At 38.2% G+C, this 14,510-nt stretch overlaps 1 protein-coding gene across 8 annotated transcripts in view; it reads left to right on the top strand.

Annotated features, from left to right (window-relative positions):
* The window catches only part of COL17A1 (collagen type XVII alpha 1 chain), a 76,169-nt gene that overhangs the window by 14,545 nt on the left and 47,114 nt on the right, over nucleotides 1-14,510 (top strand). For 4 of the 8 annotated variants that reach the window (XM_058187632.1, XM_058187631.1, XM_058187634.1 and 1 more), the window contains exons 5-14: nucleotides 51-182; nucleotides 621-668; nucleotides 1,324-1,359; nucleotides 5,162-5,209; nucleotides 5,697-5,840; nucleotides 6,584-6,739; nucleotides 8,973-9,044; nucleotides 9,614-9,685; nucleotides 11,460-11,537; nucleotides 14,238-14,402. In XM_058187632.1, coding sequence (XP_058043615.1) covers nucleotides 51-182; nucleotides 621-668; nucleotides 1,324-1,359; nucleotides 5,162-5,209; nucleotides 5,697-5,840; nucleotides 6,584-6,739; nucleotides 8,973-9,044; nucleotides 9,614-9,685; nucleotides 11,460-11,537; nucleotides 14,238-14,402 — 951 coding nt within the window. The remainder of the gene's footprint in view (nucleotides 1-50; nucleotides 183-620; nucleotides 669-1,323; nucleotides 1,360-5,161; nucleotides 5,210-5,696; nucleotides 5,841-6,583; nucleotides 6,740-8,972; nucleotides 9,045-9,613; nucleotides 9,686-11,459; nucleotides 11,538-14,237; nucleotides 14,403-14,510) is intronic. The other 4 variants (XM_058187637.1, XM_058187638.1, XM_058187633.1 and 1 more) reach the window with 3 other exon arrangements.

Consider the following 14,510-nt stretch of genomic DNA (forward strand, 5'->3'; position numbering starts at 1 on the left):
CAATTCAGTCCACCAAATGTGAATCTGAGGAGGTTTTGTTTCATCTCTAGGTGGGAGTGCTAGAATGAATACCTCCTCTTCCTCCTACAAGCAAGCCACCTCTCCTTCTTCCACTCTTACCAAATCACCTGGCTCCACTTTTGAACGAAAAACCTATGCTACCCACCATCCAGCATATGAAGGTATAAAAAGAAGCAGGGTTAAATGATTTTAAAGAATTTCAAAGAAATCAGGGTTAGGACAATTTTAACTGATCCTAACTTTTCTTAGGAACCAGACACTGTATGGCTTGCTCTTTTCAGTAAATTTTGGATCGATCTGTTGTTCAGTAGAACAGTTCCATTCATGATCTTTGCAGGCATTTTTATTAAGATATGGATTTCTAGCATAATATTCCAATGACAATATTAATTCAGCTATTTCATTGAAGTAGTACACTCACTTCTGCTGCAGGCTAATTAATAAACCTTCTGCACGTGCTTCTTCAGGCATCGTTTAAGTTTCAAAGTAAAGCTCTGGATGCTTTATTACATATTGTAATAAGATGGAAATTCAGTATGCGGAGTAAACTACATAATAATGTTTTCAAATTTCTTTTAATTTAAAGTTTTCTTTTTCAGGAAGCTCCAGTGCAAATTCCTCGCCAGAGTTTTCACGCAAAGATTTCGGTACATTTTCCATTTTTGAGAATGACCTTAGTATCAGTATAGATACTGAAATGAATTAAGAAAGTGATGCAGATTTGCCTACCTTTCTTCTTTTCTGTTCTAATGATAGAACTGTATTCCTTTTGCAGCAATTGCTCAATAAATGCTATTGAGCTATACTTCTAAATTCGGGGCAGCAAATGAATGAATACATACACCTTTTTATGGTTTTTATTTAGAAAAAACAATTCATGAAATTCTTGCTTATTCACTACATTCATGGCAAGATGTTTCTTGCCTAAAGTTGCAGGAACCCAAACATCAATTCATTGTACCATATATATTCAGCCACAAAGGCAAATATAAAAACTATTAATAACAAATGAAGAAAAAGTCCAAAAGTATCAGCAGTAACAGTAACAGTACTTTGTAACTCAATAAAATAATGTCTAAAAATAGCTCTATTTAAAACTAGATAGGGATATGTTAGCTGGTGTTGTTTTTTTAAGGCAAGATGCTGAACACCTTCACTGAGAATCTAAATTGATTCATATATATTGATTATTTTACATATGTATTTAAATATAAACTGAGCAATGTTGCTGTTAGTTTTTAGAGATCTACTCTTTTTTTTCCACCAAATCAAATTTCAAAGAGTGATTTTTTTCTTTTATAGGTTCTTCTGCTACCAGGGGACGAAGCCAAACCCGAGGTAAGATATCCTATGTATATAAAATGATACCCTGGGACACAAACCTTTTGCCTTGTCCCAAACTATCCTTTAATATTTATTCCATTTGAAATTTGGATTGATATTTGGAAATGCAAGTTGCTGTTCAAAAAAATTCAAAGAAACTGTTGGTATTTGTCAAAGAGAAATTGTCTAGAATTTATAAATATATTTTGAATTTATGCTGGAAATATGAACAATATGAAAGGACATTTTGATATGTATGGCTGTGTAAAAAAGCTAAAAAAGTTTGGATACAGATACATACAGTAATTCAGAATATTTTAAAAACTAATGTACAATTGAAACCAGAAGCTTTTGTTTTGGAATTACAGACAGCTAAAAAAAAGTATGGGATTTGTTTTTATATATGACAACTGTAGCATGATTATCATATGTTCAAAAGCAGAAAGGTTCAACATTACCCACAACATAGTGAAGATGATAGAATTTTCAGAGGTAGCTCAATTGATTAATTCTTGATTAAAGAAAAGACAACATCTACATTAAAGAGGCTTCTGTTTGACCAGAAGCCTCTTATAAACATTTTACATGAAACTCTGTGTGTGTGTGTGTGTGTGTGTGTGTGTAGTTAATATATATATATATTTTGTAGGTTTTCACGGGTATAGGTATGTAGGTCTTGGTGTATTTGGGTCTTTTCCCATGTAAGGTTGAGGGTATCTTGGTGACGTTTTGATGAGGTCTCACTCATCATCTTCAGGCTGGTGCTTACGGCTTCGTGCTTGAGTGAGCAAAGTGTGGTCGGAGCTGCCGTCTCTCTATAAATACTGGTGGGGAGGTGGGGAGTTTATATATATATATATATATCCTCTCTCTATATATATGGGTCTTGGCGTATTCGGGTCTTTTCCCGTGTAAGGTTGAGAGTATCTTGGCGACGTTTTATACCGTGAAAACCTACAGAAACACACACACACACACACACACACACACACACACACACACACACACATATATTCTCTCTCTCTCTCTCTCTCTCATATATATATATATATATATATATACACACACACACATATACATATATATATATACACACACACATGACTTGTAGCTTTGATTATTAGAAAAAATTAAATAATAGAAAGAAGAAAGCGTTTTTTGCAACCATAGATGTTTTTGTAATTATATTTGCTTTTCTTTCTATTTTCTATTTATCTTTTTTTGCACTTTTGTCTTTTATCCTTCTTTTTCTTACTTATTTACTTGATTCTATATTAGTTTTTGATTTTTATCTTTTTCAAAAAATTTAATAATACTTATAAGAAAAAGAAAAAAAGAAAATTAAAATAAACTGAAATGACCAGGTTTGCTTATCCATAGGAAATTTATCTGTGAATGTTCAGTTTTTCCTCTGTAGTTTGATTATTTTGCCTAAATATACTTATTTTTTTTATTTTATTTTTATTTTTTTATTTTATTTAAATTTTTATACCGCCCTTCTCCCGAAGGACTCAGGGCGGTGTACAGCCAAAGATAAAAACAGCAAGTATACAAAATTAAAATATCAATTTAAAATACCTATTCCATAATGGCCGAATTAAAACCGTCAAATTGACCTAACCTAAAATACCCCATATAAAATTACAAAGAATTAAAACTTTAAAATTTAGAATTTAAAAAATCAGTCCAATCCCGCTTGAATAAATAAATGAGTTTTTAATTCCCAGCGAAAGGCCCGAAGGTCACATATTTGGCGCAAACTGGGGGGAAGGTCGTTCCAGAGCGTAGGTGCTCCAACAGAGAAGGCCCTCCCCCTGGGGGCCGCCAGCCGGCATTGCTTGGCGGACGGCACTTGAGGAGACCCTCTGTGAGAGCGTACGGGTCGATGGGAGGCATAAGGTAACAGCAGGCGGTCCCGTAAGTACCCGGGCCCTAAGCCATGGAGCGCTTTAAAAGTGGTAACCAAAACCTTGAAGCGCACCCGAAAGACCACAGGTAGCCAGTGCAAACTGCGCAGGAGCGGTGTTACCCGGGAGCAACGAGGAGCTCCCTCGATCACCCGCGCAGCTGCATTTTGGACTAACTGGAGTCTCCGAGTGCACTTCAGGGGTAGCCCCATGTAGAGAGCATTGCAATAATCCAGGCGGGAAGTGACGAGAGCATGAGTGACCGTGCATAAGGCATCCCGGTCCAGAAAGGGACGCAACTGGCGGACCAGGCGGACCTGGTAAAAAGTTCTCCTGGAGACAGCCGCCAAATGATCTTCAAACGACAGCCGTCCATCCAGGAGAACACCCAAGTTGCGTACCCTCTCTGTTGGGGCCAGTGACTCGCCCCCAACAGACAGCTGCGGTTGCAGCTGACTGTACCGGGGTGCCGGCATCCACAGCCACTCCGTCTTGGATGGATTGAGTCTGAGTCTGTTTCTCCCCATCCAGACCCATACGGCCTCCAGGCAACGAGACAGCAGTTCAACAGCTTCGTTGGGGTGGCCCGGGGTGGAAAAGTACAGCTGAGTGTCATCACCCCGAAGCCACTGATGACCTCACACAACGGCTTCATGTAGATGTTGAACAGGAGAGGCGAGAGAATCGACCCCTGAGGCACCCCACAAGTAAGGCGCCTCGCGGTCGATCTCTGCCCCCCTGTCAACACCGTCTGCGTCCGGTCAGAGAGATAGGAGGAGAACCACCGATAAACGGTGCCTCCCACTCCCAATCCCTCCAACCGGCGCAGCAGGATACCATGGTCGATGGTATCAAAAGCCGATGAAAGATCCAGCAGGACCAGGGCAGAGGAACAACCCCTATCCCTGGCCCTCCAGAGGTCATCCACCAACGCGACCAAAGCTGTCTCCGTGCTGTACCCGGACCAGAAGCCGGACTGGAACGGGTCTAGATAGACGGCTTCATCCAGGTACTGGGGAAGCTGCCATGCCACCACACTCTCTACAACCTTCGCCACAAAGTGAAGGTTGGAGACTGGACAGTAGTTACCCAAAATAGCTGGGTCCAGGGAAGGCTTCTTGAGGAGGGGTCTCACCACCGCCTCTTTCAAGGCAGCGGGGAAAACCCCTTCCAACAAAGAAGCATTTATAATTCCCCGGAGCCAGCCTCGTGTCACCTCCTGAGTGGCCAGCACCAGCCAGGAGGGACACGGGTCCAGTAAACATGTAGTGGCATGTAACCTCCCCAGCAGCCTGTCCACGTCCTCGGGAGCCACAGAATCAAACTCAAACTTTGCTTATGATGCTTTAAGTTCAATGACCTTTAAATAAATATACAACATTGCCACGTAGTCATGTGGTCCCAAACTTCAATAGTATCATCGGACCCTTGGCCTTTGTCTAAAACTGAAAGTAATTCCAAACACAATTTTTCTAGCAACTCGTTCAGAAGATATAGTAAGGAAAAATCACTGGTGATACAGGAATTTCAGCAACTGAACTATTTCCCAATATCTAATCACTGTATCCCACAATATACATAAAAATGAGTGCTCTTTGCTTTCTTTTTTATTTCCTTTCTCTGAACTGACAAATCTGTTCACCAATAAAAGAACTGAAAGATGGACGTTGATAAAATTAACTTTTGAATCCTTATCAGAATGGGAACCAACGATTTCAAGTAATAGACAATAGCAAGAAGAAATTGAAAATCAAGAAAAAATCAAATAGAACTAAATACAATGAACTAGATCATGTTCATTTGTGGAATATCTTAAAATTCAGCACTAAACACTGCAGCTTTAGGATATCAGATAACCAATACATCTCCTACTTTAAAATGAGCCTTTTGTTTCCCTTTGTCTTGCACAGAGAGTGAAATCCGAGTGCGGTTGCAGAGTGCTTCTCCATCAACCAGGTGTAAGTGCTATAGCTATTGTCTATGTTCCTAATTTGGACAAAGGTAGTTGCATCTTTGGTAAACAATTCACAATTGTCATTCATAATCTTTTTCTTCAACTACAATTTCCCACCCAGTATGTCATATAATACTTTTAATCATCAGAGTAACCAGTTGCCCAGAAATGGGGAATAGAAATAGATAGCAAGAATAATTATAGTGGCTACTGAATTATACATGGCATGATCATGATAAGAAAAGAATACTAGTATTGAAAAAGGCAGTTAACACAGAATCAAGTTCCTTCTCACTTAATATTCAAATTCAGACATCCAGCAAAACCTCTATCATTGGTTTCAGATCCATCTATTGATCAAAATATAAAACCTCGCACTTAGTATGGCGATTGGTTGATTTGATTAAGCAATTCATTGTACTTGCAGATGCAGTTTATATCTGAATACAATTGATGTGGTTAAGTTCCCAGTATCTTTTTTTCTCCTTTAGGGACAGAACTGGATGATGTCAAGCGACTCTTACGGGGAAGTCGATCGGCGAGTGCTAGCCCTACACGTTCCCATTCAGGCACACTCCCTATTCCAAAGAAAGCTGTTGTTGAAACCAAAATGGTGACAGAAAGCTCCCAATCAGGTGCTTGTGCTGAATCTAATGATCGAGAAGCTTGAATTGCTGGGGAAGCTACGGGTTTCTATTAAAACAATAAGGAAGATGCTACAGATGCTACAGATATATTCTTTAGATCATTGAGGAATAATAGAATGATAATATTGGAAGGGACCTTGGAAGCCTTCTAGTTCTACCCTATAAAAATATTTTGTATTTTATATTTTGCAAAGTATATTTTTATGTTTTAAGTAAAAACACCATGCATAGTGGACATCTATTTTGATTCTCCACATTTTAGAAGTTATGATTCAGTGTTTGGCAAAACTTTATATATTAGAAATAAGGAAAATCTGTCTTTTTATTTACTTCATCCACCTTGCTCCTTGTCATCTTCTTTTTCTCTTCCACTTTTCCAAGCATTATTGATTTCTCCAGCAAGCTAGATCTTTACATAATTTATCCAAAATATGATAATATGAGGCTGGTTATGTGTGTCTTGAGTGAGCATCTCTGGATTGATTTTTTTTCTATGACACACTTGTTTTTTCCAATAGCAAAGTTCAAAAGGATCAATAGTCTTTTTCCTTGTTCATCAAAACTCTACTTCCATGAGACTAGAATATTTACAAAATTCAGATACCAGAATTTTACATGTTGTCTTATCTGGTTTAAATGAAAGGAACATAAAAAAACCCTCATTATATATTACATATAATTATATAATATTAAAATCCAATTTGGGATAATATTCTTTGATTTTTCTCCAGTGTCAGGGACTTACGATACAACAATCTTGAATGCTGCCCTCCCATCATACATGTGGTCCTCCACCCTGCCTGCAGGGTCATCTCTTGGTGGCTACCATAACAACATGACCCAAAGTTCATCTTTGATCAACACTGCAGCCCATTCTACTGGATCAGGTATGCATTCATTTATCAAAGTCTCTACAATGCTGGGCTGCCAAATGATGCCATTGATGCCCAGTCCTAGTATTTAGAAATTTTGTGGGTCTGGATGAGGAGAAACAGACTGAAGCTCAATCTCAGCAAGACCAAGTGGCTGTAGGTATTTTTACCCCCCATTATCCTGGTGACCTTTCATTACAAAGCTAGGATGGGATTGTATATCTCTACTCAAGACTGATGTGCAACCTGGAATCTTGGGATTCACAATTCCTGTTCAAAGAATAGACAGCAACTGTGGCTAAAAGGGATTCTATATTGATTCATTCCCAAAGGTGCTTTTTCAAAAGGCAACTGGATTTTGTTTTTTCTTGAAGATGATTTGCTTTTTATCCAAGAAGCTTCTTCAGTTTTGACTGAAGTTCTGACTTCTGCAGTCAGAATTGAAGAAGCTCCTTGGATGAGAAGTGAAACATCTTCAAGGAGAAACAAAGTCCAGTTGCCTTTTGAAAAAGTACTTTTTGGACAACCATGTCCTGGATGACTGAGAATCACCATAACATATTGATTCATGCATTTAACTGTTCTACTATCCAGTAGGGAGGCCCTCTTGATGGTCACTTATACCCCAATTACCTAACAAATGGACTACTGTAATATGTCCACATGGGGCTGCTTTGAAGGCAACTCAGAAACTAAAGCTTGTCCAGAATGGGATGGCATGAGTCGCAATGTGACACCATTATTCAACAAGCTGCACAAATTACCAGTTGACTTTTGGGTGAAATTAAAGATGCTGGTTAACACCTGTAAAGTCTTTCATAGCACAGGGCCAGTTTTTACTTGATCAGCTGTCTCTAATAATTTTTTCCCATCTGATAAGAATCAGTAGAGTGGGTGTCTTCCAAATCCCTTCAATTAAATAAACTATCAGAATGGTATAATGAGAGCCTATCTTGAATTTTATGGATGCTGTTTGAAAGCTTTGATTAATTAGTTGTTCACTATTTTGATCAAAATAGAGCTATCAGGACTTTGGAAAGTAAGGAAGGCTGACTGGAGATGTATGTAAAAAGGGTTGTCATTTTAAAAAAAGGAACGGTACCTGGGAAAAATGGACCTGATGAGAATCTTCTTATCAAATGTTTTCCATGCTTTCTTTAGGAGCTGTGACTTTTTTAAGAGAGACCCAGTACATCTGACGGTTGAAAACAAGGGTAAAATGCTCTGGTTCAGACCGGATCATCCGATCCGATAGTGATGGTGGCGGGTGGTTCGGATAACCGGTAGCAAAAATCCCTGCCCCACCCCCATTCCCAGCTGAGCCTCACGATCATCAGTTTTTTTTTTTTACTTTTAAAAGCATTTTTTCTTTGGTCAAAAAATATGCTTTTAAAAGTAAAAAAAAAGCCTCTGATGATCGCATGGCTCAGCTGGGATCATCAGAACCCTTTAGAAGCATGTTTTCTAAAAGCTCTTCGGCCAAAGAGGCCGTAGAAAAAATGCTTTTAAAGGTTTTTGGTGATCAGGCAACTCAGCTGAGATCATCAGAACTCTTTAAAAGCTTTTTTTTCCTCTGGCGATCCCAGCTGAGTTGCCTGATCATGACAGGCTTTTAAAAGCATTTTTTACAACCTCTTCAGCTGAAGAGGTTGTAGAAAAAATGCTTTTAAAAGTAAAAAAAAAAGTTGGCCACACCCCCCCAGTCACATTACACCACCACCACCCAGCCACACCCACAGAACCATAGTAACAAATTTTACATTTCACCCCTGGTTGAAAATGTAGACATGAGTCCACCACAAACCAAAGTTTCAGTACTGTTGGCTGAATGGCTACAAGAAAGCCTCTCGTGGCTCAGCAGACTAAGTCTGTCTGTTATTAACACAGCTGCTTGCAATTACTGCAAGTTCAAGTCCCACCAGGCCCAAGGTTGACTCAGCCTTCCATCCTTTATAAGGTAGGTAAATGAGGACCCAGATTGTTGGGGGCAATAAAAGTTGACTTTGTATATAATATACAAATGGATGAAGACTATTGCTTAACACAGTGTAAGCCATTCTGAGAAGGGCGGGATATAAATTCAAATAAAAAAAAGAAAAAAGAAAAAAAATGACTGGGTCACACATCTGAGGTGTGACACAGCCATTTTTTCTTGTAGCTATTCAACCACCAGTTCCAGAACTTTGAGCTGTGGTGGGCTCATGCCTACATTTTCAACACTTTTTATTTCTGTTACTTTCTCTTGCAGTGTTTGGCGTTCCAAACAACTTGGCCCCAACTTCATCCACTCTGAATGGTGGTCTTAGCAATTCTTCCACAGGTTTGTTTTCTCCATTCTTCCCTGTTTCAGGAAAAGGAAGCATTTGAACATCTGTTATTGATCTGTAATCATATGTTCTGTGTTAATGGCAGAAGAGAGGAGGCATATCCAGAAATTTTTTCCCTGCTTTACTTTAAATCAATATCTCAGTAAACGCAGATGCTCATATTTGGTATATATATTTATAAATTTAATAACCTATTTTAAAAAGCCATAATAAAAATATAAAGGAAAACAAAGGTGTGTTAAACAACTAATATATCTTCTCCATTAATTTTACTCCAATGATTGTACAAATTATCACTGCCAGAAATGTTGGCATGGCACTAAGAAAGCAATTTCTCTCCATCTTTAATCTTGGAATTTCAAAGATAATTGCCTTATGATAAAAGTTGGTTGCAGCATGAGAGGTAAAAAGACAACATATGTAAGCAGGTCTGTTAACCACCTAAAATTCCATTATTTGTAGATGATTAATTTAGGACCATCCATACAAAAAGTTACTCACTATGGCTATATATAAAATTTTAAATATGCTTTTATCTGACCCTCGAATATTTTCTTTGCAGTATATGGTGTTCAAAACAACCTGGCTCCAAACACACTTGGGATCACAAGTACCACAACCACAGCTTCCACAGGTAACAACACTAGGTGAAAATACCTGGAATTCAAAGCCCTTTTGCTAAGATTCATTTGCCTTAGAAATAATGGAAGAATATTGAAAAATTATTTCCTTTTGCTTATTTCAAAATATTGTAACTCATGTAGATCTCCATAATGTATCTCAAATAAATCTATTGCCAGCTTGCATATCTACTAATCTCAGTGAGGTCCTTAATTACTCTTTATCTCAGTAAATCCCTTATAACTGGATAAAGAATAGTTGTGTATGGGGATATAGATCAGATATAGTTAATATATTCTGTATATTAAAGTAAAATAGTTTAAATCTTTTAGTTTTGACTGGGCAATCCTCTGCATGAAACCTTCAAACATAGTGGATAAATGGGCTACATTTGTGGCCTTCAAACCCTCTACAGATCACAGCATTGAAATTCAGTGTTAAACCATCATTTCAATCCCCACACTGAATTTTCAGTAGTAAACAAAAGAGATGTGGGTGCATCATAAATATTAAATCATCTAAGAGCCCCTACCCCAGCCCTGCAGCAATAAAAGTATACACATCCCAGCCCCAAACATTTATGTTATATCAACCTATCATAATATATTGTAAGTATCATTGTTGACTACTTGACATAAATGTTAGGATGCTTCCTGCTACAAGAATGAGGTACTATCACCCTATATAATTTTGTTGTAATTTTGACATCATCTCAGTTTGTTGTGAAGGGCCTCATGACAAAGACTCCTGTGGCCCATTAAAAAAGAAAATATTTGACAATGGCATGCACTAACAATTTGAGCTTACTCAATTAAATGTATGGCATATCATTCTCATTTTTCAGGGGCCTGTAGGTGCCTAAGATTAAAGGAAAAAATGGCAATGAAATGCAAATATATTCAAAATGGTCCTCAATGGGTTATTGGTAATAAGACAAGCCATTCACACGGTTGAGTAAACTAAAAGCTGTTTTAGGACAATAAGTCTTTTTCTATTTCCAAATGAATAGTACTAAATCTATAATTTAGTGGATAAATTCAGGTTCCTTTGATCTGAGATGGCCATTTTTTAAAAAAATTTGCATTTATATCCCGCCCTTCTCCGAAGACTCAAGGCAGCTTACACTATGTTAAGCAATAGTCTTCATCCATTTGTATATTATACAAAGTCAACTTATTACCCCCAACAATCTGGGTCCTCATTTTATCTACCTTATAAAGGATGGAAGGCTGAGTCAACCTTAGGCCTGGTGGGACTTGAACCTGCAGTAATTGCAAGCCAGAGGCCATTGGGATCAAAGCTGGTGAGAAGTGGAAATTGATATTATAAACACTAAAGTCGGGAGAAAAGTTACAAGCATAATAATAATTTGTCTGTAATTTCTGTGTTTCACTTCTCTCCATTTTGCTATGTACAGGTAAAGTGTATGGTACATAATGTTATGATTGTGCAATATAGGTACCATAACTTGATGTAACATTTTATACATCTGAAAACGTATTTTTGCAGTAATGAAAGTTTTAATTTTTAAGATACCAAAGATCTTAAACAATACTTGTTAGCACTTTGACTCTTTAGATGCCACAAAACACCATGTTCTTTTCACTGAATAGAGTTAACTATTCATATTCATTAATAATCACTACTTCATTTTTTTTACGATGCTGTTCCCTTCTATGATTTTAGTGTCCCAAAAGCTGCGGAAATACATACATAATTAGATCTTTTCCTTGGGCTTCTGGAAATCTAGAATTGTGTCTTTATCCCTCACTCTTTTTCTTTTTCAGCAGCATATGGAACAAAGAAAAATGCAGTGCAAAGCTCTGGTGTGACTAGTACAGGCGTGTCCACATCATCTACAACTGGTGAGTCTTCCTCCCTGTCACATGGAACAGCAAAGGAGACTCTGCAGAATTGAACAACGCCCCTGTCTGTGCTATCTGTGAAGTACATGATGGGGAGAAGGACTTGTGCTTCTGCCTTACTGCCCTGCCTGCTATCCGGCAAAGCAGCACCCTGCCAGTCTCCTTTTCCTGGATGTCCCAAAGGTACCTTGCCAAAAAGGCAACTGGACTTCCTTGGTTTATTTTGCTATTTCGCTTCTCATCTAAAAATCTTCTTCAGTTTGACCTGAAAAAGAACTGAATAGGCTTCTTGGATGATAAGATAAACTTTTTCAAAGAAAGTCCAGTTGACTTTTGGAAAAGCCCCTTTGGGACATGGATGATTGAGAAGCTCCATAGACTTTCCCTGGATGGAATTTCAATTTTCCTCTCCTGTGCTGGTACTTGTGGGTTTTAATCAACTGTATATCTATTTTAAACACATTTTTTCCTCTGTACGTGTAAATCTTCAGACTTACTGATGTTAAAAAAGTTGCTGTTTCAGACAAGGCTTCATCCAAATATGAAACAGGGCTTAATTAGTTTTGCTGCTGTGGCCAACAAGGCATGGTGGGAAAAGGACGATTTTGCTCAATATTAGGGATGGCCTGTATTTGATCTGTAGAAAAGGAGCATAGAAGAAAGTGTAAGGAATGTATTTAGTTTCTGCTTTGCTGTATTGTTGTAGGTACAAACCAGTATGTGAAACTAACAACCTTCATAATAAAGCAACAACATCATAGTAGCATTTTTCCCTTAGGAAGGTTCCAATTCCTCCTAAACAGTTATCTTGGGGACAGGACTTGATATGGTTTGGCTAATGCAGCATCTAGAAAAGCTCAGATGTAATACCTGATTAAAAACATATCTTCTGATAGCACTGCACATTTCTTAAGCTATCCGTGCTTTATATAGGTTTACGTTGAATGTTAAATCTTAAAAAAAAGTTGACTTTGTATATAATATACAAATGGATGAAGACTATTGCTTGACATAGTGTAAGCCGCCCTGAGTCTTCGGAGAAGGGCGGGATATAAATGCAAATTTTTTAAAAAATGGGCGGTATTTCAATTTTATTTATAATTTGAATAAGTCCAACCACAGTCATTTATAAACCGTGTTTTTTTTCTTGATGTGATTTGAAAACTTAGTGCTATCATTACAACAAATCACAGTGCTGTATTAGTCATACTTCTGTTTGAGATCACCTATTTAGTGGAAAAATTAACATATTTAACATAGGAAATTCACTCTACAAGAGATGGGGACAGCCATTCAATTCAGAGGTGGGTTTCAGCCTGTTCTGACCAGTTCTGGAGAACTGGTAGCAGAAATTTTGAGTAGTTTGGAGAACTGGTAGTAAAAATTCTGACTGGCCCCACCACCATCTATTCTCTGCCTCCCAAGTCCCAGCTGATGGGAGGAAATGGGGATTTTTACAGTATCCTTCCCCTGGAGTGGGGTGGGAATGAAGATTTTACAGTATCCTTCCCCTGCCATGCTCACCAAGCCATCCCGCATCCACCAAGCCACAGAACTGATACTAAAATTTTTTGAATCCCACCACTGATTCAATTGGATGGCTTTAAAGTGGAACTGGAGGATTAGTTGATCAAAGCTTTTTAGACTTGAAGATTCAACATTCTCTCAGAGTTTGGGCAGCTTGTCTGCAAATCCTTGTTGCGGGGTGGGGTGGGGACAGTAGATGAAAGGGTATGTCTTCACCTTTTCCCAGTGAATCCATTGGGCCACTGTGAGAAACAAAATGCGATTAGCAAAGGCTTTGGTCTGACCCAGCAAGACTTATGTTGCCAACAAAATAAACTTACAGGAGACATTTTAAATGAGATGTCCACTAGAGGAAGCTGCTGCCTTTAGAAAAAGGAAATAAAAGCAAAACATTAAAAAAGTTACTTTATTTTACAGCAAATTTTCTTTGATCGATAGCATATTGCCTAATGGCAAGTCTATAATGGGCAATGGCAAATATTTTGTGGGATTTTTAGTTTATTAAGTTCACGGGTTATAAATTATAATTTTGGTGTGTTTCAGTGGTGTGTTTCAAAATTTTTTACTACCAGTTCTGTGCATGCGGCTTGGTAGGCATGGCATAGCTTGGTGGATGTGGCAGGGGAAAGATACTGTAAAATCTCCATTCCCACCCCACTCCAGCGGAAGGTTACTGCAAAATCCCCATTTCCTCCCGATCAGCTGGGATTCAGGAGGCAGAGAATAGATGGGGCTGGGCCAGTCAGAATTTTTACTACCGGTTCTCTGAACTACTCTAAATTTCCACTACCAGTTCTCCAGAACTGATCAGAACCTGCTGAAACCCACCTCTGGTATATTTCCTACTTGCCATGCAAGGATCACAAAAAAGTGAGCTACCGGTAAGTGTTACCTGCAGTTATACTACTAATATATTACTAGAGTTAGACTAACACCTAATTATTATAGTCTATATCCAAGTGGATATTTTAAATTAATAATTAAAAAGTGCAGAATAATCTTTAATATTCTACAAAAAGTCTATGTGGTCAGTAAGAGTCAACACCAACTTGATGGCACATAATTATCAATCAGTCTTTGAAAGCAGTGTCACCAAAGTAGGATAATTCAATATCCAAAATATATATTTATATATATATATGATTGTTTTCTCCTGCCTTTTCTGACACTCAGCTGCCGCATCCACAAACTCTCAGAGTGATGACATCCTACGCAAAGACTGCAAATTTCTGCTCATAGAAAAAGATAACGTAACCCCCAAGAAAGAGATGGAACTGTTGATCATGTCCAAGGACAGCGGAAAAGTTTTTAGTGCATCAAGCACTGGGCTCAGTGGAGGTCAGTTTTCTTCCCATTCTTGGGGCCACATATTGATTTGATATCAGTTCAGAAGGTACACTATGTATATGGGATCTGTTTCCATCTAACCTTGTTTTATGCCATCTG

This window comes from Ahaetulla prasina, chromosome 6, assembly GCF_028640845.1.
Source record: "Ahaetulla prasina isolate Xishuangbanna chromosome 6, ASM2864084v1, whole genome shotgun sequence".
NCBI classification, from domain to species: domain Eukaryota; kingdom Metazoa; phylum Chordata; class Lepidosauria; order Squamata; family Colubridae; genus Ahaetulla; species Ahaetulla prasina.